This window comes from Ammospiza caudacuta, chromosome 1 (assembly GCF_027887145.1).
Source record: "Ammospiza caudacuta isolate bAmmCau1 chromosome 1, bAmmCau1.pri, whole genome shotgun sequence".
NCBI classification, from domain to species: domain Eukaryota; kingdom Metazoa; phylum Chordata; class Aves; order Passeriformes; family Passerellidae; genus Ammospiza; species Ammospiza caudacuta.
Genome location: NC_080593.1, coordinates 34,424,047 through 34,448,639, shown reverse-complemented (window position 1 = coordinate 34,448,639; position 24,593 = coordinate 34,424,047). Strand labels below are relative to the sequence as shown.

The following is a 24,593-nucleotide window of genomic DNA, read 5'->3' as shown; positions in this document are numbered from 1 at the left end:
CCGGTCTGCTTTTCGCCATTGTTTGTGTGTATCTGGAGAGAAAAATGCCAGTCGGGCATTGTAACCTGTCAGTTTTAATTAATCTGAATTTCGTCGTAATCGCCTTGATTTGAACGCACTAAGCAAATTGCTTTCATTTATTCCTGATCGTATAAAACGACCTATATGGTCGGCTTGGGTGAGGAGTAATGGAAAAGCGGGTTATTTCCATCCTGGCTTCGAAATGCCTTCGGGTAGGGAAAAAAAAAAAAGGAAAAAAAGGAAAAAATTTGATTTTTGATACTAAGCAATCTTGCATGGACTTCGTCTCCAGACAGTGGCTGGTTTACATTTAAATAAGTGAGGATTTCTAAGTACTGTGCTGCGTGACCGCTTGATGGAAAAAATAAAACCGAAAGAGAAAGAACGATTAACACCCGCACTTCGCCTGGTCCCATTCTGGATGTTCTGCCCAAATTCACCCGGGCTCTGCTGCAATGCGGATCTGTCATGCTCACGAGACCCGGTTTCTGAAAGCACTGCTATTGGTACCATCATTTGCTGAAAAGTCGAGAAAGGGAAACAAGCGGGACAGAGAGCGGGCTTCCACCCGGGCATAGGCAAGAGCAGCCATATTAGGCTTAGAGGAAGAGCTGTTTTCATGGATATCTTTGCTTTACATACGAGAGAGGAGACAAAAAACGATCCTTACGAGCTGGCTGAGTTGTACACGGGCATATGATCGCATCCTGAATTGCAGCACGTACTTTAGGCTCGTGTTATACAAATAGCTTCCTATAAAAGTTGCACAAGTACAGGTACTTTAATTATAATACAATTCTGAGAGTCCATCAAAATATGAAGTTGGAGCTTTGAAGTCGTTGATTTGACAGTCCCGCTATAGTGATACTTCCTGAACCCGCCCCCTAAAGCAAGCATCGATGAAGAAATGTCTTTAGTTCGGTGGGTTTCACGATATGCGAATAAGGCTCTCCTATAAAGTTAGCAGTGGTACAGTAAAATCTGATGTGTTTCTTGGCGAGGTGGGCAAAATAATTAAATAAAAAATTGAAATACCTTTATAAATCATTGTTAAAATTTAATGTGCATTAGAGAGAACCTTATATCCTATAAAATTCAATTTAGCTTAGAATCCCAGTCAATTACCTTGACGTGAATTTCTGTGGTATAGTGTGGATCTCGGCATCTCAGAAACAGTCTAGCTACGACTGCCTGGTCTCGGCATTGAGGCATTTCACTTTCTGTGGCTTTCTGGACTTAATCTAGAGGGCACATTATATATCTCATAGCTCTTGTGCGTTGTTTATATCATGAACCGGTAGGCAGAAAATGCTCGTTTGCCAGAGGCAAACGCGATAGGATTATTTTTTCCTCTCGGTGAATATATTTCCTGGATTAACAAATCTAAGGTCAAGTTCAAGGCATCGATTCTAGCAATACTTTTAAATGTAAGTCGACACGGGAATGTTTTGGCGGACTTTTTTTTTTTTTTTTTTTTTTTTTTTTTAATGTGTTGAGTAAAGCGGCACTCTCGGTTGCGGGTGAACTTTGCATGGGAACATCGCTTGGGATACGGCCGTCCGCAGGGACAACTGTCGATTACTAGCACCTCACTTTCAAGGGATCACTGGGGATGTTTCCCTAAACCGCTCTGCTTAATTCTTCATAAAATACATTGACACGAAAGGGGACTGGTACCTGCTCACTACAAACGGTGCTGAGGACACGGCGCTTTGTGGGTCTGGGTGGGAGTGGGTGGAAAGTGTCTGCTTTTCTGTACCTGCGCATTATTACCAAGGAAATTTGCTTTCGCCCCAGTTCAGAGCCCGCCGCTGGCTCTAGACACCCCTCTCCCGCAGACGAAGTTTGCTAGAAGTCACTTGCACCTGTATCTGGACGGACGAGGGGGGAAATAAGTGACTGTGTGTATGTTTTCTTGTGCTGGGAGAGCCTCCGAGAGTGCTCAGGGCGAGAAAAAGAGACATTTATAGCAGCATCGTCAGTCAATCAATTTCTGGTACACTAGTTGGTCTGAGGAAATCTCTTCCTGCGACCATCTGATTGCCAAACCCCGCAGCATTGTCTTTCGGGACTAGGCTCCGAACCTAGCAAATGTAAACATTTTAGAGGTGTGCAGAGCCCCCAGACCCCGGAGCTCCGGGCTGGGAGACCGGGTTTGAGGAGACGCGACATTGCGAGAGACTCCCCGCGCGTTGGGAAGGCGCCGGGAGGCTGTCAGAGCAGCAAACCGCTCGTCTGCTGGTGAGCAAGAGAATAGCTGCCGAAACACCAAGTTTTCTATCTAGAAGTAGCTTCCTCTCCTGAAAAAAAAAGCCCGCAATATTTCGGCTACTTGCTGCTATCAGAGAGCCCTCGGATGTTCTTCAGCTCAAAGGGATGCAAAATATCACGATTGGCGGCCAACAACGAGTATATCTCCGTAGGTCCGTAGTTGCTGAATCCTAAAATTCAAACTAGACGGGAAGCTTGGTAGGAAAAATACCCATTCACCCTCTTAATATCAGCAACTTAAAAAGACAGACAGAGGGTGACAGAGGAAAGGATTTTGCTAATTGATATTAAAAATTAATCTAAAGTATTCTAGCCAGATGAGTGCAGCCTTTTGAGGTGTTCAAGCCCCTGAAATAATGTAATGTGGTAAAAATTAAAAAAAAAAGAGTCAGAATTAAACTGAATCCTCTTTACATCTGCTCGTTCTCTTTACACGTATTCTGCAGTTTCCTACCAAAATCACAACCACGTCGCCTCACGTTTTGGAAAATAAAGAGCCATGTCACAGTACGGGGCTTCCACCTTATCGATATATACACATACAGAAGTACATACAAGAATTCACCTATTATTTAAATTATTTAGCTAGCTAATGTAGCACTTCATTCTATTGCAATCTTATGGAAACATATTTAGTTAAAAGAAAGAAGAAAGAAAAAAAAAAAAAAAAAAAAAGGAGAAGTATGCCTATAGCTTTTTTCCATAACAGACAAAATGGCAAACAGAAAATAAATGCCTTTTAAGAACTTCTGAGCCCGAGATATTTAAAATCCAAATAATTAACAGGTTTTTCTGAAGCTGCATTCCTGGCAAATTTTGCGACGAATTATCGCCTTGTGCCCCTATTTGCTTTGGTAAAGGAGGAAAGACGGTGCGCTTTTTTTGTTTTTTTTTTGTTGGCAGCGACATTTCAAATTCCCTAATGCTACGTTTTCTAATAAGCCTTTGTAGACTGTAATCAACCCTCACTTTTACAAAACACTGCCCTAACTCCTTAGATATTTTCTCCTGCTCGAGTGGTAATACCCTTCACCCTCCCTGTACGAGAGAAGCAGCAGAGATTGAAGCCAGCGATCCTGTAATATTTTAATTAGCTCCTCTTGACGCAAATTCCTTCTAGCACACGTTCCTCCTGTTAATTAGAGGCACCCACCCTACTGGCAAGGTAAATGGTCGGCTTCAAATATTTTCCAAGCAGAGCCCGGTACAGAAAGACAACAATTTAGATACAATAGAACTTGACCTTTTGGAGAAGCAGTAGCGAGTTAAACAGTTCCCCTTGCACACCATCTGTATATGAAAAAGCTAGACTATCGAGGCGTCCTAGTTCTGTTTATATTCCTCCCAAGAAGAAGAGATGTAGCTTTTTTCTCCTCCCTTTGTTTAGCTTAGCTATGGGTAAGAGTCTCCCCACCTCTTGGCCACGCTTCTCCTTTGCAAAACCGTCCTGCGGCAGAGGTTCCAAATTCAGAGCGGTTTTACCCTCTCTAATCCGGTCGAAATACATGGGAAGGCGTAACGAATGCATTTTGCTTCTCCAAACGAAATGCCTGCCTTTGTTTATGTTGTTCTCAGTGAGGTTAGCGAGGGGAAGGCTCGGTTTTCCCCCTTCCTCAACGCGGAAGTCCCAATTACTGTATTAAAAGAGCAATTCAACATTAGACCAAATAATCAACATTGATAATTGTGCTGAACACAGCAACTTAACAGCAGGCTCCCTGCAATTACCCACACATTCCGGGACTTTAGGCGTACATTATCTCTTGTTTCACTTAACAGCAAATAAAGCAGAGAACAGCCTGTGCCTTGGGTGTCTACTGGCTACCAGACGAGCTGTGCCCCCCTCGGTTTCCCCATCGCCCTTCCCGCTTGCTGTGCAGGCGGCACCCGGAGGCGTTTTGGGGTCCCCCTGCGTTACAAACCCGCTTGCAGAGAAACAGGCAGCTCGCTTTGGAGAGGTGGGGGAGAGAGCCCGAGCGATCCAAAAACAGGCATCGGGGCTGCACGTGTGCATGCTGTGCAAGCACATATATGCCCAGACACACGCACACCCACGCACACACACACGCTCCTATTTCCAGTCGCCTTCTCGCCCTTCTTGCCTTAATTTCCCTTTGTTTCCCAGAGGCAGCCCCGACCTCTGGCACCGCCGAGCCTCGCACGGCGCCGCAGCCCCCGCTGCAGAGAGGAGCGGCAAAGAGCCCCATACAAACCTGTGCCAGCTCTGCTCCCCATTTCTAGCCCCAAGGTTTGAAATTTATTGAAATGCAAGAGGGCGGCTGCAGTGAGTCCGAGGAGGTGGCGTCCCGCGATTAAGTGTTGGGCAGCTCTGTCATGTCTGCTCTGGCACAAGCTGAAGTTGACTGCCAAAGTGCTATAAAACCGCAGGTCAGTCTAGAACTGTTTTCGGTTCCCCTAGACGCGTCGTGTTCAATTATAGCCTTAAAAGCCCTAATACAAGTGCAAGAATTTGTTTGCCATCACACAGAGGCGGGGCGAGGCTCGGCAATGGTGGCGCCTTTGTTATCTCAAAGTCACTGAAATCCTTATACATTCCTTTTTGTTCGAAGGGAGGAGTGTCTGCGTGTGCGCAGGGTGTGGGGAGAGGTTTTCATCGACGGAATTGAACGGTGCGGGTGTACAGGGGAAATAACCAATGCTCGGACACCAAGAGAGGGCTTCCGACCCCCCAGTCCACTCCACCCACCACCCCACCACGACCACCCCCTGCAAAAAAACGGGGGAAAGTAAATGCGAGCAAAATTACAGCGTTGAGGAAAAAGCCAACCAGAGCGCTGGCACACCCCTCCCCACCTCAAGTTAAAAAAAAAAAAAAAAAAAAAAAGAAATTAAGAGGGAGAGAGAGGGAAAGCCCCCAAACCTCCCAAACCTTTTTACAATCCCTAAACGACATTGCAGTCTTCTGCTAGCGGTTTTGACGACATGCAATCCTTTTCCATCCACTTTCTAGCAAATATGTCAAGCTGGAAGATTAATTCATTAATTTCAAGTTCAGCTCACAGACGTGCAGTAAGCATAAGAAGTTCTTGCAGCAAACCAAAATAAAGAGTTCATTACAGGGATACGTCCGGAGCATTTGATTTGTGAAGGGTAACCCTTGTAAAATAAGAAAAAGGCATATAAACATTAATGCTAATAAATTAGTTTACTCCACTACAAAGTAATTACTTGATAATCTTGAATTTACAGCTTGAATTCAAACGCAATAGTTAACTATAATGTAGGGGAAATACATAATGAGAATATTTTCTCTCTGCATAACATGATTAGATTTGTTATTTAGTCGGTTGCGATAAGGCAAGCAATAAATAAATAAATCGATGTTGACATTTAAATACCGAGGATCTCCAGAATTTAGTAGAGAACTTTCTCCGGATATATAAATACTTCCACAGCACTGCAGAGGAAGGAGGGGGGGAAATCCAAATATTATTTCCCTAACATTTTCGTTTCCCTTCCACTAGCCTCCCAAGTCCACGGGGGCACGGATCTTGAGCTACGTCTGATTTCCTAAGAGTACCGACTTCACAATAGCCGTTTGCCACCCTGTTTTTCTATTTTGATAAAATCCAGCCGGAACTCAAATATTTCTTTTCTGAAATCGAACATCAGAAGAGCAAAAAAATACTTTCTCCGAGAGCTTAGGGATGTCCGTGCCTCAAAAGGTGCTGTATTCTTTGGCGTATTTCTGTGTTTTCTTTGGCTCTGCACATTCGGAGGGGTGTGCATTTTTATTGGCAGAAAAAGTACTTTTTCGTCTCTCCCCTGTACAATCCGCTTTCTATATCATCCCTTTCATGCAACAATAGTAAAAGTTTAACCAGGTTTTTAAAATAGGTCTCCCTGGGTGTCAGCCTTCAGCGACGACACAAAGCTAAAAGGAAAGTATCTCGGTACGGCGAGTTTGTTCCTACGGGTTAACAGTATGTCAAATAATTTTAACTAGGCTTCTGGCAATTAAACTCGGAGTATTTATCAAGCTGGGGTAGCCCAATATCCACTGGTTTTTCAAGCATTTAGTTGCAGAGTTGAGGCGGAGAGATCAGCAAACAGCCTTTAGCTCCGTGGTCTGCACTTTAAAGGGCTTGCTGGCTTTCTGGCGTTGCGACTGGGGCAAGGGATGGTTTGGAGAGGGTGAGGAGGGGAAACCTGCGTCCCGGGGACCCGACACTGTTAACTACCTCCAGTAAAGCTTGGCTGAAGCCGCGCGGGGTATTTGAGGTTAATATGTAAGTAAGGGAAGGAAGACACTAAGCGCTTCGGAAGTGAACATGAATGCAAGCATGTAATCTATTCACCATGAAAATCAGTAAAGACTTGACCCTGGCACATTCTTCCTCGTAAGGTTTCCAGAAAAACCCTGAAGAGTGAGGGCTTTTTTTTATTTTTTTCTTTTTTTTTTTTTTTTTTTTTTTTTTTTAGGGGGGGAGGAGGGAAAGCTCAAACCGATCAAAAAAAAAAAAAAAAAAAAAGGAGAAAAAATAAAAAGGGGGGGGAAAAGGAGACGTTTTCTTCAGGAGCGTTTTCCTCCTCCTCGTAAGCGGCTTTCCACAAGAAAGCTTGCGTGCATCTCTACTACGGTGCCCTCCTTCTCGGAGCCTGCCAGCGAGCCGCCGAACGCCCCAGCAAGCCCACAAACAAACAGAAAGGTCTCACCTAACCCCGGGGGGAATTGATAAGCCTCTCTGCTGCAGAGCCAGAGGGTGCCAGGGCCCGGGCGGCTAAGCCGGGGCAGTGGCAGGGCGGCAGTGTGTCCCCCCGGGCTCCCCCCCGGCCCAGCTGCGCTCGGCTCGCCCCTGGGCGCTGGCGACGAGCTGTTGCTTTCCCCCGCGACGGCCACAAAGGGAGCGGGGCCCGGGCCCGCCGCTCGTCAATGTCAACGTCGGGCCACGTGACCGCACCTCCCTGCGCCGCCGGGAGAGCTCTCCACGTCAGCCTACGTCTCCCCATCCCTTACTTCACGGATCCGCTTCAAAGGGGCAGCTGCGCTAGAGAATCATGTTAAGCTCAGCTAATGCGGAGAAGCCGAGGTAGCCCTAATGATGGATTTTGATGAGCGTGTTCCTTGTTCCTCTAACATGTATTTGCCAAGTTGTACTTACTACGTCTCGGGTCCTGATTTTTCCAGCCTCCCTTCTTTTTTGCCCCAAACCCCGTCTTCTCGCCCTATGACATACTCCTACTCCTCCAACCTACCCCAGGTCCAACCTGTGAGAGAAGTTACCTTCAGGGAATATGCCATTGATCCCTCCAGTAAATGGCACCCCAGGAACAATCTGCCCCACTGCTACTCCGCAGAGGAGATCATGCACAGAGACTGCCTGCCTGCCACCAACACTGCTAGCATGGGCGAGATGTTCGGCAAAAACACAGCTAACGTCTACCACCCCAGCACCAACGTCTCCTCCAATTTCTATAGCACGGTGGGCAGGAACGGGGTCCTGCCCCAGGCTTTCGACCAATTTTTCGAGACGGCTTATGGCACGGCGGAAAACCTGGCCTCGGCGGACTACCCGGTAGACAAGAGTGGCGAGAAGGCGCCCGCGGCCGCCGGGGCGGCGGCGGCGGCAACTTCAAGTTCGGAGGGCGGCTGCGGCAGGGCGGCGGCGGCGGCGGCGGAGAAGGAGAAGAGGAGGCGGCCGGAGAGCAGCAGCAGCCCCGAGTCATCTTCCGGCAACAATGAGGAGAAATCCGGCAGTTCCAGTACGTATAAAGGCAGCGCCGGAGCGCTTTTAGCAAAGGCAGCTTGAAATCTAGCGCACCGCCGCTGTTAAATTTTTATATGCTGTTTTATAAGCATATAAGGTTTATGAAGGGCCTTTAGATTTCCCCCAACAAAACTTTGTTATAAAAGGCGAGATCACGTGTTTAGTGCTGAAATTGGCCGTGAAATACCCACCGGGCAATGGATGCCTAATTTTTTTTTCCTTTTTCTTCTCCTTTTTTTTTTTTCTTTTTTCTGCTTTTTAAAAAAAATAATAATAAAAAACCAGTTCCGTGGTCAGCTCTTGAAAATATAATAACGTTCGTTCTGTGCCTGTAAATTCGGCAAAAAAGGAGATCCTGACTCCTTTGATATCAATGTAATCCAGTGATTTTATAAAAGCCATGTGTTGCACCAGAAGTCTAGTTAGGAGCTGAATTCAAAGCCCTCGCCGTTTTAACGATTGCGCTAGAATAGCGTTTAACAGATAAAGTAGCAGCCTGAACTGTAGCAATATATTAAAAGAAGCAAATTAACCTAAAGCTGGCCTTTTTGTCTAAAGGAAGCCATTTTACTAAGGCACTGTGGCAATTACGTGTTGCCTTCTGTCCAACAGTTTGTTACTTACAATTGTTATTCAATCTGTCAAAGTCTGATTTTTTTATGTGAGCTTTTTAAAAGGCAAAGCTAGTATACGGCCGGGGGGAAAAAATACCTCGACAATGAACTGTACCAGAAAAGGAAGTTTTTAAAGGGATAGCAGCTACGTTTAATGTAAAGAGCTCCTGAACCTTGAAACCTTTTATATTCTGCTTAATGAACTTTAAAACCGTAATGGCTAATCGAGAGGAGAATACCTCGATGCGGTGGAGAACGTGCTTGAAAATAGCCGGCTAGGGGGAGAGGGAGCAGCCTCAGCCTTGGGCTCAGGGGTTTTTCCCCTGCTCGGGACGCAGGACGGGATCAGGCCGGGCAGCGAGGGCTCGGTGCAGGCGGGCAGGGGCTCGGGGCGGGCTGGGCGCGGGCCCCCCCGCCCGCTGCAGGCGGCCAGGTGATGGCTGCTCCCCGGGCAGCTCCCGTGCGGGGTGGCGCCCGGCCGAGCAGCCCACAAAGGCTTTCCTCCGGCTCGTGAAATCCGCGAGAGCCCCCCGCCACCGCTCTTTCCTCCAGCTGCCCTCCCCGCGGAGGAAGCGCGGCCGGATCGCGGCTCTCGGCGGGGGTTTCTCCCTGCGCGCTCCCGGGCCCGCGGCGCCGCGGGGGCCGGGCTGGGCCGGCGGCTCCGGGCCCGGCCGCACGCACCCGCCACGGCGGAGGGCTGGCGCCAAGCCCCAGAGCCACCGGCTCCCACCCCGGAGCGGGCAAAACGCGTCTTTTCCACGTTAACGTGCTTTCCCTGGGAGTACCCCCGTCCCTCCTCAGCCCCCGCCGCCGGCCACCGCCGGGTCTCAAACGTTTCTGCCTTTTTTCGCTCCACAGGTGGACAACGTACGCGTAAAAAGAGATGCCCATACACCAAATACCAGATTAGAGAGTTAGAAAGGGAGTTCTTCTTCAGTGTCTACATAAACAAAGAGAAACGCCTCCAGCTCTCCCGAATGCTCAATCTGACCGACCGTCAAGTCAAAATATGGTTTCAGAACAGAAGAATGAAAGAAAAAAAAATTAACAGGGACCGATTACAATATTACTCAGCTAATCCACTACTTTAAAACTCATAGCGTTTTTCAAGACGAGATTAAATTCAGATTTCGCCCTTGACAAGGTCAAGCCACGGGGTTACGTGGAGGAAGGAGGTGTGTATCTGACGGGACTAGAAGAATCTAAGGTTTTACACACACGTAAACCTTCTCTGGAACTGCGATGATGATTTTTTATATATGTATTTACATATCAACTGGAATCGATTTGATTTTGACACACATGGGATCCATTTCTAAACGTGCACGTCACCTCTGAGTGCAAAATCCATACCTCTTACCTTTCCAGGCACTGCGGCTCACCCTGCCACGGCTTTCGGCAGGCACGGGCGGGGACGGTCCTTCTGCATCCCCGGACTCGCCCATCCCCGGCCCTTCCTCGCCCCTGTGCTGCTGTGCAACATCTGTCTGGAGATCGCCAGGTCGAGCTCACCCAACCAGGACCACTGCAGAATATAAACTCTGAGAAATAATCTTTTGTTCTTCCTTAGGAAAATGTCTGGGTTGGAGGCAGTGTTCCATTGCTCATGGGTTTGAAATAAGATTTGAAGGACGGAGACACACACACACACACACACACACACACACACACACATACAAACAGAACTAAAGAAAGGGGGGATGTCATGTCCACACCTTCCTGGGGCCAACCGCGAGTAGTTGTAATATGGATGTAGTGATGGTTATAGTAGTGTTTCCTTTGGGGGTGTGGGATGGGATGGGGGCGAGGGGAAAAAAGACCGAAATGAAAAAAATTAATTCTTTACTTTTAAAAATCAGGTATAAATTCGCCATATGTCGTAAAGAAACAATCACTAAAAATAAAATTAGAAAAATTTAATTAGCTCTTGTTTTATTTATGACAACAGACTATGCGTTGCCATCTTTTTGGAGACAAATCATATACAAATACTAAAAATAAATCGGCAAAAGAGTGTGAATTTCAGCGTTTTAAAAGAAACAGCTCCTTAAAGGAAACTAACCTTCTGGCTTCTGGCTCACAAACTTTCTTCAGGAAATACCTGTGGAGAACGACAGTTTAGCAAATACCACACAACACTTAATTGAAACTTGGAGTTGTGCAATGCACTAACATTGGATGATTAAAATAACTCTATTGCATGTTCGTTTAAAGGTGACTAGTGAGGAGTTTAAACAGAAGCCAAACAATGTAAATATGGTAATTTTGTTGTTGTCTACTTTAAATGTCATGAGCTCTACTTTGTCGCCCAGTCGACATATGCAAAGAATGGAGAGTTGTTTGAACTTATTTTAAATATCTATAAATATATATATTTCCCTGCAGGAACCAAAGTGTGAAAAAATGCAATTAAAAAAAAAAAAAAAAAAAAAAGAGGAAAAAGAAAGGAAAATATTTAAAATTCTATATCAGTTTACAAAGGATACCGTGTTCTATCGTTGAGGTAATTTGCTGTTGAGAATATCTGAATGTATATTTCATACAGGAATGGTGTTTTACAAGACTTGTAAATAATAAAAAAGAACCCATGACCTATTTTGTTCGAATGCCCTTTTTTTTTTCCCCTGGTTGGTTTTTTTTCAGTGGTGTTTTTTTTGGTTTTTTTTTATTGTTCCTTTGGGGCTAAAGGGTGTGGGATTTCTTTACATGTGCAACAAAGTGGTGATAAGAATGTTTTTGACTAATAAATTTTACCAAATGGATGTAATTTCTTTGTCACAACTCACAAAATGCAATATCTTTATATGACGTCACTGTTTTCAATCTGTATCATCTATATGTATATACAGTTTTCTTTTAATATGCGCAAGTATTTGGTTGCATGTATACAGTGGAACAGCGCACAAGGAAAATAAAATTAAAAAAAAAAAAAAAAAAGGAAACTTTATATTTTTACTCTGGTGTTACGTTACTGCATGTTCTTTTCTCCAATGTAACTCTGGGACCCGAAATTCCTCGTGACCTTCTTCGGCCATTTGGGGTGAATTACTCTTCTTTTGTGAACTTCATCGTTAAATCTTCGACTCTGGAGTTAACAAGTGAACCTGGGCTTGTTTGAGCATACTTCCAGCGGGTCACAGGAAAAGGAAAATTAAGTGTGTACATAGCTCGCTACGTGTTAGGCCTTCTCCTTCTCCTGCCAGCGCCGGCGGGGCAAGGTCCTGTGCTCCAGGGCTGGATGTGCCATTGCCGCTTGCTCCCCGCCGCGTGTGTCCAGGAGAAATGCCTGCCGGTAGCATTTGGGACGCGTTTTATAAGCTGGCACCAAAGGGAAGTTTCAAGCCAGCTGATGGATGTGGCCAGAATTTGAGAGCCCTAAGAAAATTGTTGTCTTTGGGGAAAAGAATCCGCATGGCAGCGTGGTGGAAATGGACTGTTTGAAATTGTCCTTGATCTCCAAGGCAGGGAGGGGGTGGACTGAGGCGGGCAGCGGGGGGAGGAGGGCTGGAGGGAGAAAGTTGGAGAGGGCAGGGGGGAGAAAACCCCAAACACCAAACAATAGCTGAGATAGGAATGTGTTTTGAGGAGAGTATTTGAATCTTTGATGTTGACCCTCATCCTAACCAGGAGAAGAAAGTGGATTCTGTTTTTGCATTGTTTACTGGCTTTGAACTTCTGTATTGCTTGGACATCACCCATAACCTTGAGGTGAAGGACTTACTGACTTTGGGCCTTTGTTGACCACCGCCACCCAGCCAGACAACGTTTACCCAAAGGGAATGTTGAAAAGTGAGGGGGAAAAGAGGGGACTTTGTTTGTTTGTTTGTCTAGTATGCAAGGGGAAATGCCAGTTAAAAGGAGACAGACAGATGGATGGACAGACGGTGAGAGAGGGATAGAGGGACGGATGGAGAGCTGAATGGCTATGAAAGTTAAGCCTGCAAGCTTCCTTTCCTGGTTAAAAATTAACTGGTATTCAGAGCCAATCCTAGAGACAGTAAAAACATGGAGTTTCTGTGGTCGGGGTTGGATTTCCTAGCCCAATAAAATCGCATCCTCTGTGTTGCTGTGACATTGCGGCCATAAAAACTGTCCGTGACTCGTCCGCTCGCCTGTACCAAACGCATCGCTCTAAAGGCAGCCGAGGCGCGCCCGGAGGTTTTTACACCGGGAGGTGAGCCACCATCGCTCCCCGCCGCCGTCCGTCTGTCCGTCCCCCCGCCCGCCCGCCGTCCTGCCGCGGGGCCCCGGCGTGAGGGCGGGCGGGCAGACGGACGGACGGACGGACGGGCGGACGTCGGCCGCGGTTTAGGGGCTGCTTTGCCACAAGATGGCGATCTTCAGATCAATGTCAAAGCCGCCCGGGGCAAGGGGAGCAGCCCTGCAAAGGGAGAGGGAAAAAAAAAAAAAAAAAAGAAAGAAAGAAAATCTTGGCCTTTGTTCACTTTGCATCCCTGGAGCCACACGGGTAATTATTGCACTTACCGGGCTCCGCTGCACAAAAAGCCGCTCGGGATGCCGGGGGAGGGGGGAGACGCTGGGGCTTCTCGGTGGAGTTAAAGCCTCTGGGCTTTGGGTTAGGAAATGCGCGAAGGTAAGTGTTTTACACATCTATCCGGCATGGAGAGCGGCGAGGAGTGCGCGGTGACCGGAATGGTACCCTGCCATGTGGGGTGGCCCTTGCCCTCACGGCTGAGCACCGCGGAACAGAACCGCAGGGAGGGGAAAGGATGCAAAAAGTTGCTGATTAGGATGTGAAATAATATAGAAGGGACTTTCTAAGCTGCAGTTGACCTTTTATTTTCTCTTAGTTTTGGCCAGCCACGTGGAAAATCCACGTTATCTGGAAATATTTTTTCAGAGTAACTTGTAGCTTTCTTCCACTTATTAAAAAGAAAAAGAAAAAAAAGAAGAAGAAGAAAAAAAAGAGAGTGTAGCATTGGAAATATTATGAAACTTGACATTTATGTGTGGAACAGTAGGTGTCTTCAATCAAATAGATCTATGGCAACACAGTCTGCAAATGACAGACAATTCTGACGATCTTATTAGTCTTGAACTATAGTTTAGTTAGGGTCGTTTGGTAACTTTAAAGGGTAGTCTGCTTCCTTGCAGCTGGACACAGATTGTGGTAAACAACTTTTGACATACTTATGCTAAAAACTGTTTATGTGATTGCATATTAAGTCAATGTTCGTGCAAGACCAGATTTAGACTTCGATTCTTTCCTTTCTTTCTTTCTTTCTTTCTTTCTTTCTTTCTTTCTTTCTTTCTTTCTTTCTTTCTTTCTTTCTCTCTCAGCACATGTGCTGTAAACAAACAATAGTCACTCATTCTCATGTGCTCGGGGCTGCTCTGGATTGTAGCTTTGAAACTCTATCCTCTCTACGAGTACCCCTAACTCCAGGTTACTTTCCATGCCCATAAAATTTTCACATGTTTTTCTTATGTCTCCATTTGAGAAGGGTGGGCGGGAAGGTGGTATTGTATGGAGAAGATACTGGTTTGGCTACATGCTTTAATACACATGTTTCTTAGGGCAGAGTTTAAAATATCTGTCCGAAAAAAAATTAAAATATGATTTTATCCTTCATCTTCTATGTATATAATGCCTGTTGCCTGCGGTATTTTTTAAATTGTACTTCCAGGGGACTGTTGCAAGTGTAGTTAAAAGCACATGCTCAGTCGACAGAGAGCAGTTTCAGATGATTATTGGAACCTATCGATTTCATCAAAGATGCTCCATTAAAAGCTCGGGGATGTTGATCCCTTTTGACTTCCCTCAGCCATGCCAGGACGCAAGAAGCCACGTGAGAAGCAGGGAGATTTGAGGGTCCCTTTGCAACATTTCATTTTACACCAGTCAAGTTAAACTCCACATATTTGATCAAATATTTATTTTTCCCCTTGTTGTTTCCCTGTCCCATTCAATACTTGGCTGAATAAATCAAAGGGACCCCAGCAGCAGTTAAAGCGCCCTCTGGTTACGAATTGTTTACTGACGGCCGCGGTCATAGGATAATATTTTAAAAAAACAAGCTTGTTTCTTACAATAACTGTTTATTATTTCACATTATTTGGGTTTGCGTGTTTTGGAGGGAAGAGTGGAAGCCAGCTCAGTGTCTACACTGTGTTTAATTAATCGTGTACTCAACTTCAGCTCACATACCACATCCAAACCCCTGGGAGGCTTTTTCATAAGCTCATTGGGTTTGTGTTTTGTTGTCTATATATATATTTTTTTTTTTTTTTTTTTTTTTGTTTGGGTCACGATCTTTTCATTAAATGTGCTGAAATCGAAACTTCTGGCCGACGTGTGTGTCTGACAGCCAAGCTATACCGCAACCAAAAAAAAAAAATTTATATGGATTCAGAACTTCTTTAAAGGGAAGACAGCCACAAAAAAAGGAGAAAGGCTACAGTTTCAAATGCTTAATAGAGCTGTGCGGTGCATCTCTGGCAATAGAAGGGGCGCACTTAAAAGACAGACTTGGGCATGGAATATTTTCCCCACACATATATAACCCGATACCGTTGTTGCTTCTGCATGGTGGTTGGGGCTCTCTGGACAATAGAAAGCCCCGTTGTTCTCGTCAGTGCCGGAAAACGGCGAGGAAATAAAGCCCTAATGAATTGGTTTGGGTGTATTTTGTCCTGCCGCACACCAGCATTTGAAACTCGTCAGAATTACTTGCAAAATATGTTCCTAATCCAAATAAGTAAAACGATACATGTATAATATAAAACATAGTTAGGCGAGCAAGCCTCCGGATGGCTGGAATAAAATTAAATCGCAGCCTAATTTTTAACGAGATAATCCGCCAAAACAAGCCAACCTCCCCAGCAGCACCACCAGCGTGAAAGAATTTCTAGTAAAGATAAAATTAGTGGGGCCGTCATTTGTCACCTAACTTGGCACAGACGCTGTTCCTAAACCTCCTGTCTGAAATCCGCCTTCTTTGGAGCAAATCCAGAAAAAAAAAAAAAAAAAAAAAAGGGAAAAAAAGAAAAAAGAGGAATCTGGCACACACACACGTTCCAGGGAGCTGACAGTTCCAATATTAAATAACTATAGTCTGATCGCATTAATTTTTGGAGCTGTATAAAATGCAGTCCACGGCTGTACTCTCAGATAGGCGGCGCATGCACTCCCGCACAGACTGCAAGGCCGTTTACGTTTTCACAAATTGCAGCTTGCCCATGTCTACAAATAAAAGCATATTTTAATTAGCTCGCAAAATGCGTCTCTGGATTAACAGCGCTGATCTTTTGGGTTATACGGGCCAATAATAAAAAGATAAATCACGGTTTAACACGATACGTTTTGAGATTTCCAGTCAGAGTTTGCTTAGGCTGAGCTGTCGGTTTTTATTTATTCCCTTTTTGGTTTTAATTTTAGTTCAACCAATAAAACGGCTTAACGACGCTATTAATGCATCTATTATATTTTTCTTAGATCAATAAAATTTTATTTTGATAGTATTGTCTATGTACGCCATGAATTTAGATTCTCCACGAAAACACCTTCTCGCTGGCTTTGATATTTATCAGAATTTTATTTGCTCGGTTTTATAGACCCTCGGATAGCTTTACTTACAGAAGTAGAATTAAAAAGAAAGTAATTCTCGTCCCCTGGCGTCCACAATATTCTTTAAAATTTCTTTTAAATAGGGGTTAAGTTCCAAGGGACGCATTGTTAAGCGCTGGTAACGCAGTAGCTGCACTCAGCGCATGCCAAATTAGCTCAGTTTAGTCAGAATTGACCATTATCTTTTATAGTTACGAATCAAGTGAACATTATTAGTTTTACTTCGCTGGGTTTGATGATGCTGGTTACTATTTGCCTTGGCCTTGTTAGCGATTAAAGAAAGCGGAGATAATGCAGCGCCGAGCTGAGTTCATGATCTAGACGGGGTCGGTGCCTTGACCATCAAACCGGCTCCGTTTACTGCGGTCACCGCAGGAGCCCACGGCAGCTCCCGCGGGACCTGACACGGGCTGGGGTAACCCACTGCTGCAAAACCTAATCGGGGAGGCCAAAGAACACCTTCCAAAATTCTCACCGGCCTCTGTGCTTTTTGTCTGACTCCCCGGCACTAGATCGCAGAGGGAGGAGAAGCCAACTCGCGTCTCATCCATGCACTCGCAGTCATTTCGGCTGACGAAGATTGCACCGTACTTCTTATAGTACTTTCCTTCACTTTAATCCAATTTTTAAAAGGGAGCTGCTTATTTTAAAAACAGGTTTGGAATGATTTCAAGCGTTTCTCCTCGGTTCCGTATGGCTTTTAGATTTGCAATCCGTTTCTATTTAATTTGGCAAATGCAAAATAAACATACCGCAAGAGCAGACTTCCCCAGAGTAATTTTTATACCTGACTTGTGTAGAGAAATGTATTTGGAAGGCGGCGCTGGGGCTCACGTTTCTTTTTATTTAGATCTGTATTTATGAAGCTAAGCCTATTGATAATAGCCTTCCTGTATACCAGCCAATAAACCAGTTCCTTATGTGGTATTAATTTTGTTAGTAATGATATGGCCCTCATAGGAATCTGATAAGGGTTCGTCCATCGCACATTAACACATCCGAAGTTAGTCGGGTTGGGAAATCACAAACAATGTCACAGGAGGAAATGCGGGAAAGGAAAAAAACTCGAAGGGCTTCTACAGGCTGGGAGATCTGCCCCTGTCACCGGTCAGAAGGAAACCGCGATGTGATGCTCGCCCCACCACGCTGGAAAAATCAGGCGCCTTTCCACAGAGATTTTATGGGTGTTCCAAAGTTGTAGCATCCCCTGCCTGCCCTGGCGCTTCCCGGGGGCGCGGAGGGACGCTGGGGAGGGCCCCGCGGGAAGGGACACTGCCCTCCTGCCGCAAGGAGGGATTCCTCCAGGGGAATGTCACGCTGTGGAAAAAAGCTTTTCCCCGTGGCAGGCAAATATTGCGGGACGAGACCACGTGGGTCTTGACAGATCCGTGGGGCGAGGGGAAGAAGGGCTCCCTGGGGGTTTCGAAGGCCGAGGGTAGGGCCCGGGGAATTCGGGGCGCCGAGCCTGCTCCGGCACACCCCTCCCCGCAGGCAGCGGCCCCAGCACCGGTGCCCGGCACGGACTCTGGTCCCGGCCGGTGATGACGCCCGGTCGGCGGCCGCTCTCACCCGCCCGACCTGCTGGAAGCAGAAAGCGGCCGATGGTGCTTCTCCCGGCGGCGTGCGGGAGAGAGGAGCGAGTGATGCTCCTCAGGGATGGGCAGCGGGAACTGGGCAGCCTCAGGCTCCCCTTGAACTAAAGTGCCCTTGTTCCGCGGCCCAGGCAGTGAGGCGACTTCAAAATGGCATAAGCGAGAGATGATGGAAGTGAAAGCAAGTAATCATTAAGCATTTCATTACGAAATCTATCTGTCTCTCTGCCTGCGTCCCTGCCTGTCTGCTCTCTGTCTGCTACCTCCGCCACAATTACATATCGACTGGACCGGGCTGTCTAGTATCTCGGTATTTATCTAGCTACTCTTATTTCTATTATTTAGTGCATTGCTTAACGGAGACGATGCTTTTGAAGAGGCGAAAGTGAAAAGACCCAAATGGAGCGGGAGGGAGGGGAGATATAAAAATGATCGTCCAAATATAAACACATCAATAAACACGGTGCGCAGCATCCTGCGAGGATCCATTTGAACTGCTCGCGTCTGGATTCTTTCTGTGACATATGTCTGGCTTTATATTTTAAATGGTAATCAGACCTCACTAAGAATCCAGCGTTAACTAAAGCATTAGAAGCTGCAACCGCACAATCAATCCTCCCAGAGTGGCATTGCTCCCTAAGAGATTCCTCAGCGCAGCGGCGAGCATTTTATCTCCAGGAAAATTAAGCCCAGCCTGGCGTCGTGGCGGTGATGTTAGGCTGCAAGCAGCCCCCTTCCTCGCTAGTTTAACGCGGGAGGCACCAGGCCCCTTTACGGTTTCCAATGATCCGTGATAAACAATAACACGTCTTTTATTTCTTAAAAAAACGAGACAATCAAATAAAATGAGCAGAGGCTGAGCATAAAACACCGGGCGAGCCGTGGCTTTATTAATTTCGTGTGACACATAGCTGCGGAGGGAGGTGAGCAGGCATTGCTGCTGGAAAGCCCGACCACGGGGAGAGAGGAGCGATAGTAAAAGCTTCATCTGGACACGGCTTCAGCCTAGGTATAATAAACATCAGGACCGCCGGGCTATTTTATAGCGGCGTGTGTGATAAGAAGGGAGCAAACTTGGAGTCAGTACCAGCACAGCCTTCTCTTTCCCCTTCCCCTTCCCCTTCCCCTTCCCCTTCCCCTTCCCCTTCCCCTTCCCCTTCCCCTTCCCCTTCCCCTTCCCCTTCCCCTTCCCCTTCCCCTTCCCCTTCCCCTTCCCCTTCCCCTTCCCCTTCCCGGGAGCGCGGCTCCCTCCTGGGCGCAGGCGCTCGCCCATATGGTGGAAGTGCGCGCGCCCGTGTGTATGGAAATCCATATTACACATTAATATACATCTATCTTCCAAATTCAGAGGTCGACCTGAGAGCAGCTCTGTGCATACGAAACCAGACGGGGAGGGGTTGCTGGGGAGGCCCGGGCTTCCATTGGCTGCGGGCGCCTGCCGTGGTGCGGGGGTATCTCTCATCATATTCAGCATGTTTTGCACAAGAAATGTCAGCCAGAAAGGGCTATCTGCTCCCTTCGCCAAATTATTCCACAACAATGTCATGCTCCGAGAGCCCGGCTGCAAACTCTTTTTTGGTAGACTCCCTGATCAGCTCGGGCAGAGGGGAAGCGGCGGGAGCAGGAGGCGGAGGCGGAGGAGGAGGCGGCTACTATCCCAACAGTGGGATCTACCTGCCACAGGCGTCCGATCTGTCCTACGGGCTGCAAAGCTGCGGACTTTTCCCCGTTCTGGGCAAACGCAATGAAGGTACTTCTCAAAGCATGGTCCCCAACTCGCACTCCTACGTGTCAGGGATGGAAGTGTGGCTAGATCCTCCCCGGTCCTGTCGCATGGAAGAGCCGGAGAGCCAGCAGGCCACCTCGTGCTCCTTCGCTACGAGCATTAAGGAGGAGAGCTCCTACTGCCTCTATGACTCAGAGAAATGCCCCAAGGGCTCGGCCGCCACCGAGCTCGCTCCCTTCCCGCGGCTGAGCGCCGAGGTCAGCGCAGCCAGCGGCGGCGGCGGGGTCCCCGTCCCGGGCTACTTCCGCCTCTCCCAGGCTTATGGCACTTCCAAGAGCTACGGCGCGGGGCCAGCCGGGGCTGCCCCCTTCCCTCCGCAGCCCCCCGGCCGCTTCCAGACGCCTCCATCTTTGCCTCCCGTCCCGGAGCCGGGGAGGAAGGAGGATGAGGAGCGCTCCCCAAGCCCCTTGGCGTGCGTCTCCCAGAGGGAGGACGAGACTCAGACTTCATCTTCCACCGCAGAGGAGCTCTCTCCAGCTCCGTCAGAGAGCAGCAAAGCTTCTCCAGAGAAAGAGCCTGTAGGTAAGCGAATGATGATGATGATGGTGGTAGTGATGATTAAGGAGAAAAAAATAAAAGAAAGAAAGTAAGAAAAAAAATAGTCGTTGAGGATCATAGTGGCATTGAAATGCGAAAGGAGGATCCCAGCTGCCCCGCGGGGCTGCCAAGAAGCGCTGCTCAGACTGACCTTCTGAACTTTGTAATATTCGGGCATGGGGTTGCCGTAAAAATTAATGTCCATCCTATAGTTTAAAACCCTTAGAGCCTCCGCTATGGGCAACTTTAGCCTGCATGCTGCTAAAATATATAGAAAAACAAGATCAATCTCTCCCCCGTGATGTGAAGGTGCCTACCAGATAACAGAGATGTTTGTAAAGCATCCAAAATAAGCAATAGGCAGTGCCAATAAATAAACCTATTAACGCGGTAAGTTATATTTTACGATCCAGAATGCTTTTCGGAATAACAACCGCGCTGAAATGTGCCATCTATGAGCTGCTATCAAATTAGACTGATGAATGCACGGCGAATATCCTTCAGCATCTACACTAGATAACAGAGCTGTTATTTATACTTTTCTTTATTTATTTCCCTTTCGTGTGCCCATGGCAAAAAATAGCTCCCCTTCCCCGGACGGCAGATTTAGCAGGAGCTTCTCTCCGTCCGCCTTTCGGACGCCCTTTTATTCCTTTTAGGCGGCTCGTTGGAAAGTAGCATTTAAAGAAAAGGGAAAAAAAAAAAGAAAAGAAGGGTCAGCGAAAAACTGTTAGAGAGCCAACCCCAAACCACTAACCACTCTTGAGCCATCAAGGGATTGGTGTTGCCTCTTTCCCAGTCAGTTCTACTGATAGAAATCACCCCAAAACGTTTTTATTGTTGTTATGACCGCATTTTTTCTCTCCCGAAATGGTTGGAAATGAGAAGGCCATGGCGAGGCTCTCCGGAAAGGCAGGGGCTGAAGGCAGGGAGGCTCCGGCTCCCCAGCTCACCTTGTTTTCCACCTCCGTAGCACGCTTACAAAATCCGGATCCGGAGGCTTTGTTTTTTTGGAAGCAGGTGCCTGGGGAGAAGGAAATGAGACTGCAGGCCCTTCAGCAACTGCCCCCAGTACCAAAGGGCTCGGAATGGCCGACAGGGAGAGGGTAGGAGCTCGTTTTGGAGGGTCGGAGATAAACTACAATCCGGGGCACGCTGCCCCGCCAGAGGCTGTCCGGAGGTTTGTGAGCAGTGGCAGTTCTTACCCGGACAAACCCAAAACCTTTGGGAAACCGTTCTGAAGCTCTCGGTTCCCTCAAGGACACCCCACATTCCAGTTCTCCGCAGCTGGCGGAGCGAGCCTATCGCACACACAGACACAGGCACACGCACAGATGCTCCTTCCTTCTCCCCCACAGCTCTCTGCCTCCTACCCGATGGTAACGTCCATTTTTTACTTTCTCAAAACTAGGCAATTCAAAAGGAGAAAATGCAGCAAACTGGCTCACGGCAAAAAGTGGCAGAAAGAAACGATGCCCCTATACCAAGCATCAAACTCTCGAGCTGGAAAAGGAGTTTCTATTCAATATGTACCTGACTCGTGAGCGTCGCCTAGAGATCAGCCGCACAGTCCACCTCACAGACAGACAAGTTAAAATCTGGTTTCAGAACCGCAGAATGAAACTGAAGAAAATGAACAGAGAGAATAGGATTCGGGAGCTCACAGCCAACTTTAATTTCTCTTGATGAACCTATAAACACATCTTTATGGTTTAAAGAGCCAGTATCATTTTCCTAGGCTGTATTCATCCGCACCTGTATGGATTAACGATTTTAGGCGCTCTCAATATGTCCTTAACCTCTTAAGAGCTACTTTGGGGGGTGGGCGGATTAAAGTCACGCTAAAGCACAAAATGCCGTGTGTGAACCTCCCCTCTTCCTTCAGCCTTTCCCGGGGCCAATTTGTTTCCTCTAAGCTTTGAAACACAAAAATACCATTTCAGGAGCTGCAAATATGTTTCTCCCTATCTGTCTCTCTGAAAAGTAAACAATCCTAGTTAAAGGTGCATTCATTTAAAATATAAGTGCTGTAACTTGGACTGTACGTAGCTGCACAATGAAGAATTTAAGTGTTGCCATATTTCTATATATTGGGAGCTTTCCCCTTCTCTGTTTGCCTTTTCTCCCCCTCCCCCTTTTTTCCTTCGAAAAGCGGGACTTAAAATAATGAAATGCAGGCATCCTTTAAAAGGGTTTCACGGGAACGGGTGTTAGGAATTATTTTTCCTTTTTTTTTTTTTTTTACACTTTACCTTAAAAGCCAATATTACAGCTTTAAATTTGGCCAGGAAAATGAAATATCTTCTCTTTAAAGGTATAAAAGATTTCGGTTTACTCATGGACTAAATTATTATACTTACCTCTGAATTTCTCTCGCTGGTTGTAGATATTTACTTAATCTAGTTTTGCTTAAATATGTGAATTTGGTGATTTTCTTTTGTGTCTATATATAACGTTACCATTGGTAACGCATGACAAGCACACAGAAATTCCCCCTTGAAAAGAAAATAGTCACTTTTTCCCTCACTAATTTCACTGAAAGTATATATCCTGAACATCAGATGGACTTTCTGAGCCAGAGTCTGAGATTGCGAGGGAGAATATGTTCGTCTTCCTTTATACTGTGAAGTTACATTCATTAAAGGGTCAAACATATAGGTCAAAAAATTTAAAAAATAAATAAAAAAAAAAAAAAAAGAGAAAGAAGGGGAAAAGCTATAAATACAGATATGGATAAATGTCTATTATTATTAAAATGCCGATACTGTTTTAAGCAAATGCATTCTATCGTTATTATAAATGTTAGTTCTAGCTATATCTAGTTCTTACCTTAAATCGGAATAAATTAATATTGTAATGCTGCTGTGCGTGAAAAAGACGATGTTTATGTTCTCATAGAAGAATAAAAAAACCGTGGAATGAATCCTTTTAATTTTACCTCTTTTTGTGACTGTTTATCCTCAGGTTCTACTTTATGTCTTCGAGAACTTTTACAACAGGAATAGTTGCCTAAACCCCCTGCAATTACTTTAGGAATCTATTTAAATATTACCTAGACGGTCGTAATTTGTCTGGGCCATATAGCGATGGTGCTCTAAGGTTTGTCGGCTTTTGTTCAGTTTTATGACTTGCTAGTATATCTGGATTGTTGCTGTCTTGAACGAGTGGTTTCAGTTGACTGAGGAACTGCATAGACTGAGGAAGCAAATTACTATTTCTTGAGGGTAGGGAAACGATATATTTCTTCTCTTTTTTTTTTTTTTTTTTTTTTTTCCTTTTTGTTAATCGAACACCTACAAGTGTGCGGACATTTTTAACTCCAGAGGACGTTGACAAAATTCTAGCTTTATCTCAGGGCTGAGAAGAAATCGTAAAGGTGAGATCATGGTGGGGGGGGGGAACGCCAGCCTCGCCTCCCTGCCAGCGGGCCCCTCCAGACAAGGCTATTCCCTACCTGGCTGCATGTGGAAGAGCTTATTTCACACAGGCTGCCTTTTTTTTTTTTTTTTTTTCCCTTGTCTTTTTTTTTTTTTTTTTTTTTTTTCTGCATCCTTTTTTCCTTGCTGCATGTTTAGCTAACAGGGTCTTGCACAAAGGGAACGCAAAAGGAAGGCTGGAAGAAAAGAGACAGCTAATGCTTCCTTGCAAGGGTATATGTATGCCGGGAGGAGGGGGGGGACAGACTTTGAACCCGGGCTGGTTTCTTGGGAGCCGTTAGCTTTTCGTGATGTAACATCGTCGTGCACGGCCCTTTTTCCCCCGATTACATCTGCATGGAAAGGCGAAAGCTGCCCGCTCGCGTGTGTGTGGGTGGTTGTTATTATATTTTACTCTTGTTTTCATTAACCCACCCGAGGCTGGCCGGGGGGCGCGGAGGGGCGCCGGCGGGGTGGGCGGGAGGGCGAGAGGCATGTTTTAGTCACGTTTCTGGTTTTATTTTCGTAGCGGGATCCTTGCGTTAAGGACCACGGCAATGGGGAAAGTAATAATTAGCGCCTGAGAACTGCTCTGTGGTTTAGGTAGTTTCATGTTGTTGGGGCTCCACCTTTCTCTCTACAGCACGAAACTGCCTTAATTACTTCAGTTGATATCATCACCAGGTATGCTTGGTGCGAGGGTCCTTTCTACCCGAAGAAATCTTAGCGCTGAAGTGAACTCTAGGCGTCAAGTCCCAATGCCATTGTTTCCCATCTGCAGCGGAGCCTCCTTTGATTCCTCAGATAAACACGGCAGCCGAGGGGGGAAGCTTGACAAGTTCTTCAAGGTTAGCTAGCTCCTAAGCGAGTCCCTGCCTGCTTGCGGGTTTTTAATATATCTCGTTGGCTGCATTCAAGGTCAGGTGCGTTTTTGCATTCCGCTCGGCGTGGGTCGAGCTCCGGGGGCCGGGGGGAGGTGGGCGGCTGTTTTATTTTTCAATCTGGATGTATTAAAAACCGAAAGACCTGAAAGCGTGCC

General features: G+C 46.4%; 2 protein-coding genes across 2 annotated transcripts; both read left to right on the top strand.

Moving 5' to 3' along the window:
• Window positions 1-7,352: 7,352 nt before the first annotated feature.
• Window positions 7,353-10,128, top strand: HOXA11 (homeobox A11). The gene is made up of 2 exons (XM_058812397.1): window positions 7,353-8,016; window positions 9,494-10,128. Exons 1-2 carry the CDS (start codon window positions 7,353-7,355, stop codon window positions 9,724-9,726), a joined length of 897 nt encoding a protein of 298 aa, XP_058668380.1. The 3' UTR covers window positions 9,727-10,128.
• A 9,175-nt stretch (window positions 10,129-19,303) lies between these two features.
• HOXA10 (homeobox A10) lies at window positions 19,304-22,421 on the top strand. The gene is made up of 2 exons (XM_058805784.1): window positions 19,304-20,123; window positions 21,550-22,421. Exons 1-2 carry the CDS (start codon window positions 19,304-19,306, stop codon window positions 21,822-21,824), a joined length of 1,095 nt encoding a protein of 364 aa, XP_058661767.1. The 3' UTR covers window positions 21,825-22,421.
• Window positions 22,422-24,593: the final 2,172 nt, after the last annotated feature.

What these genes read in the sequence shown, in the direction of transcription:
- HOXA10 (XM_058805784.1), top strand. Translation starts at nt 19,304, where the DNA reads ATGTCAGCCAGAAAGGGCTATCTGCTCCCTTCGCCAAATTATTCCACA. An exon ending in TCCAGAGAAAGAGCCTGTAG is followed by an intron (nt 20,124 to 21,549) that starts GTAAGCGAATGA and finishes TCTCAAAACTAG; the next exon opens with GCAATTCAAAAGGAGAAAAT.
- HOXA11 (XM_058812397.1), top strand. Translation starts at nt 7,353, where the DNA reads ATGATGGATTTTGATGAGCGTGTTCCTTGTTCCTCTAACATGTATTTG. An exon ending in GGAGAAATCCGGCAGTTCCA is followed by an intron (nt 8,017 to 9,493) that starts GTACGTATAAAG and finishes TTCGCTCCACAG; the next exon opens with GTGGACAACGTACGCGTAAA.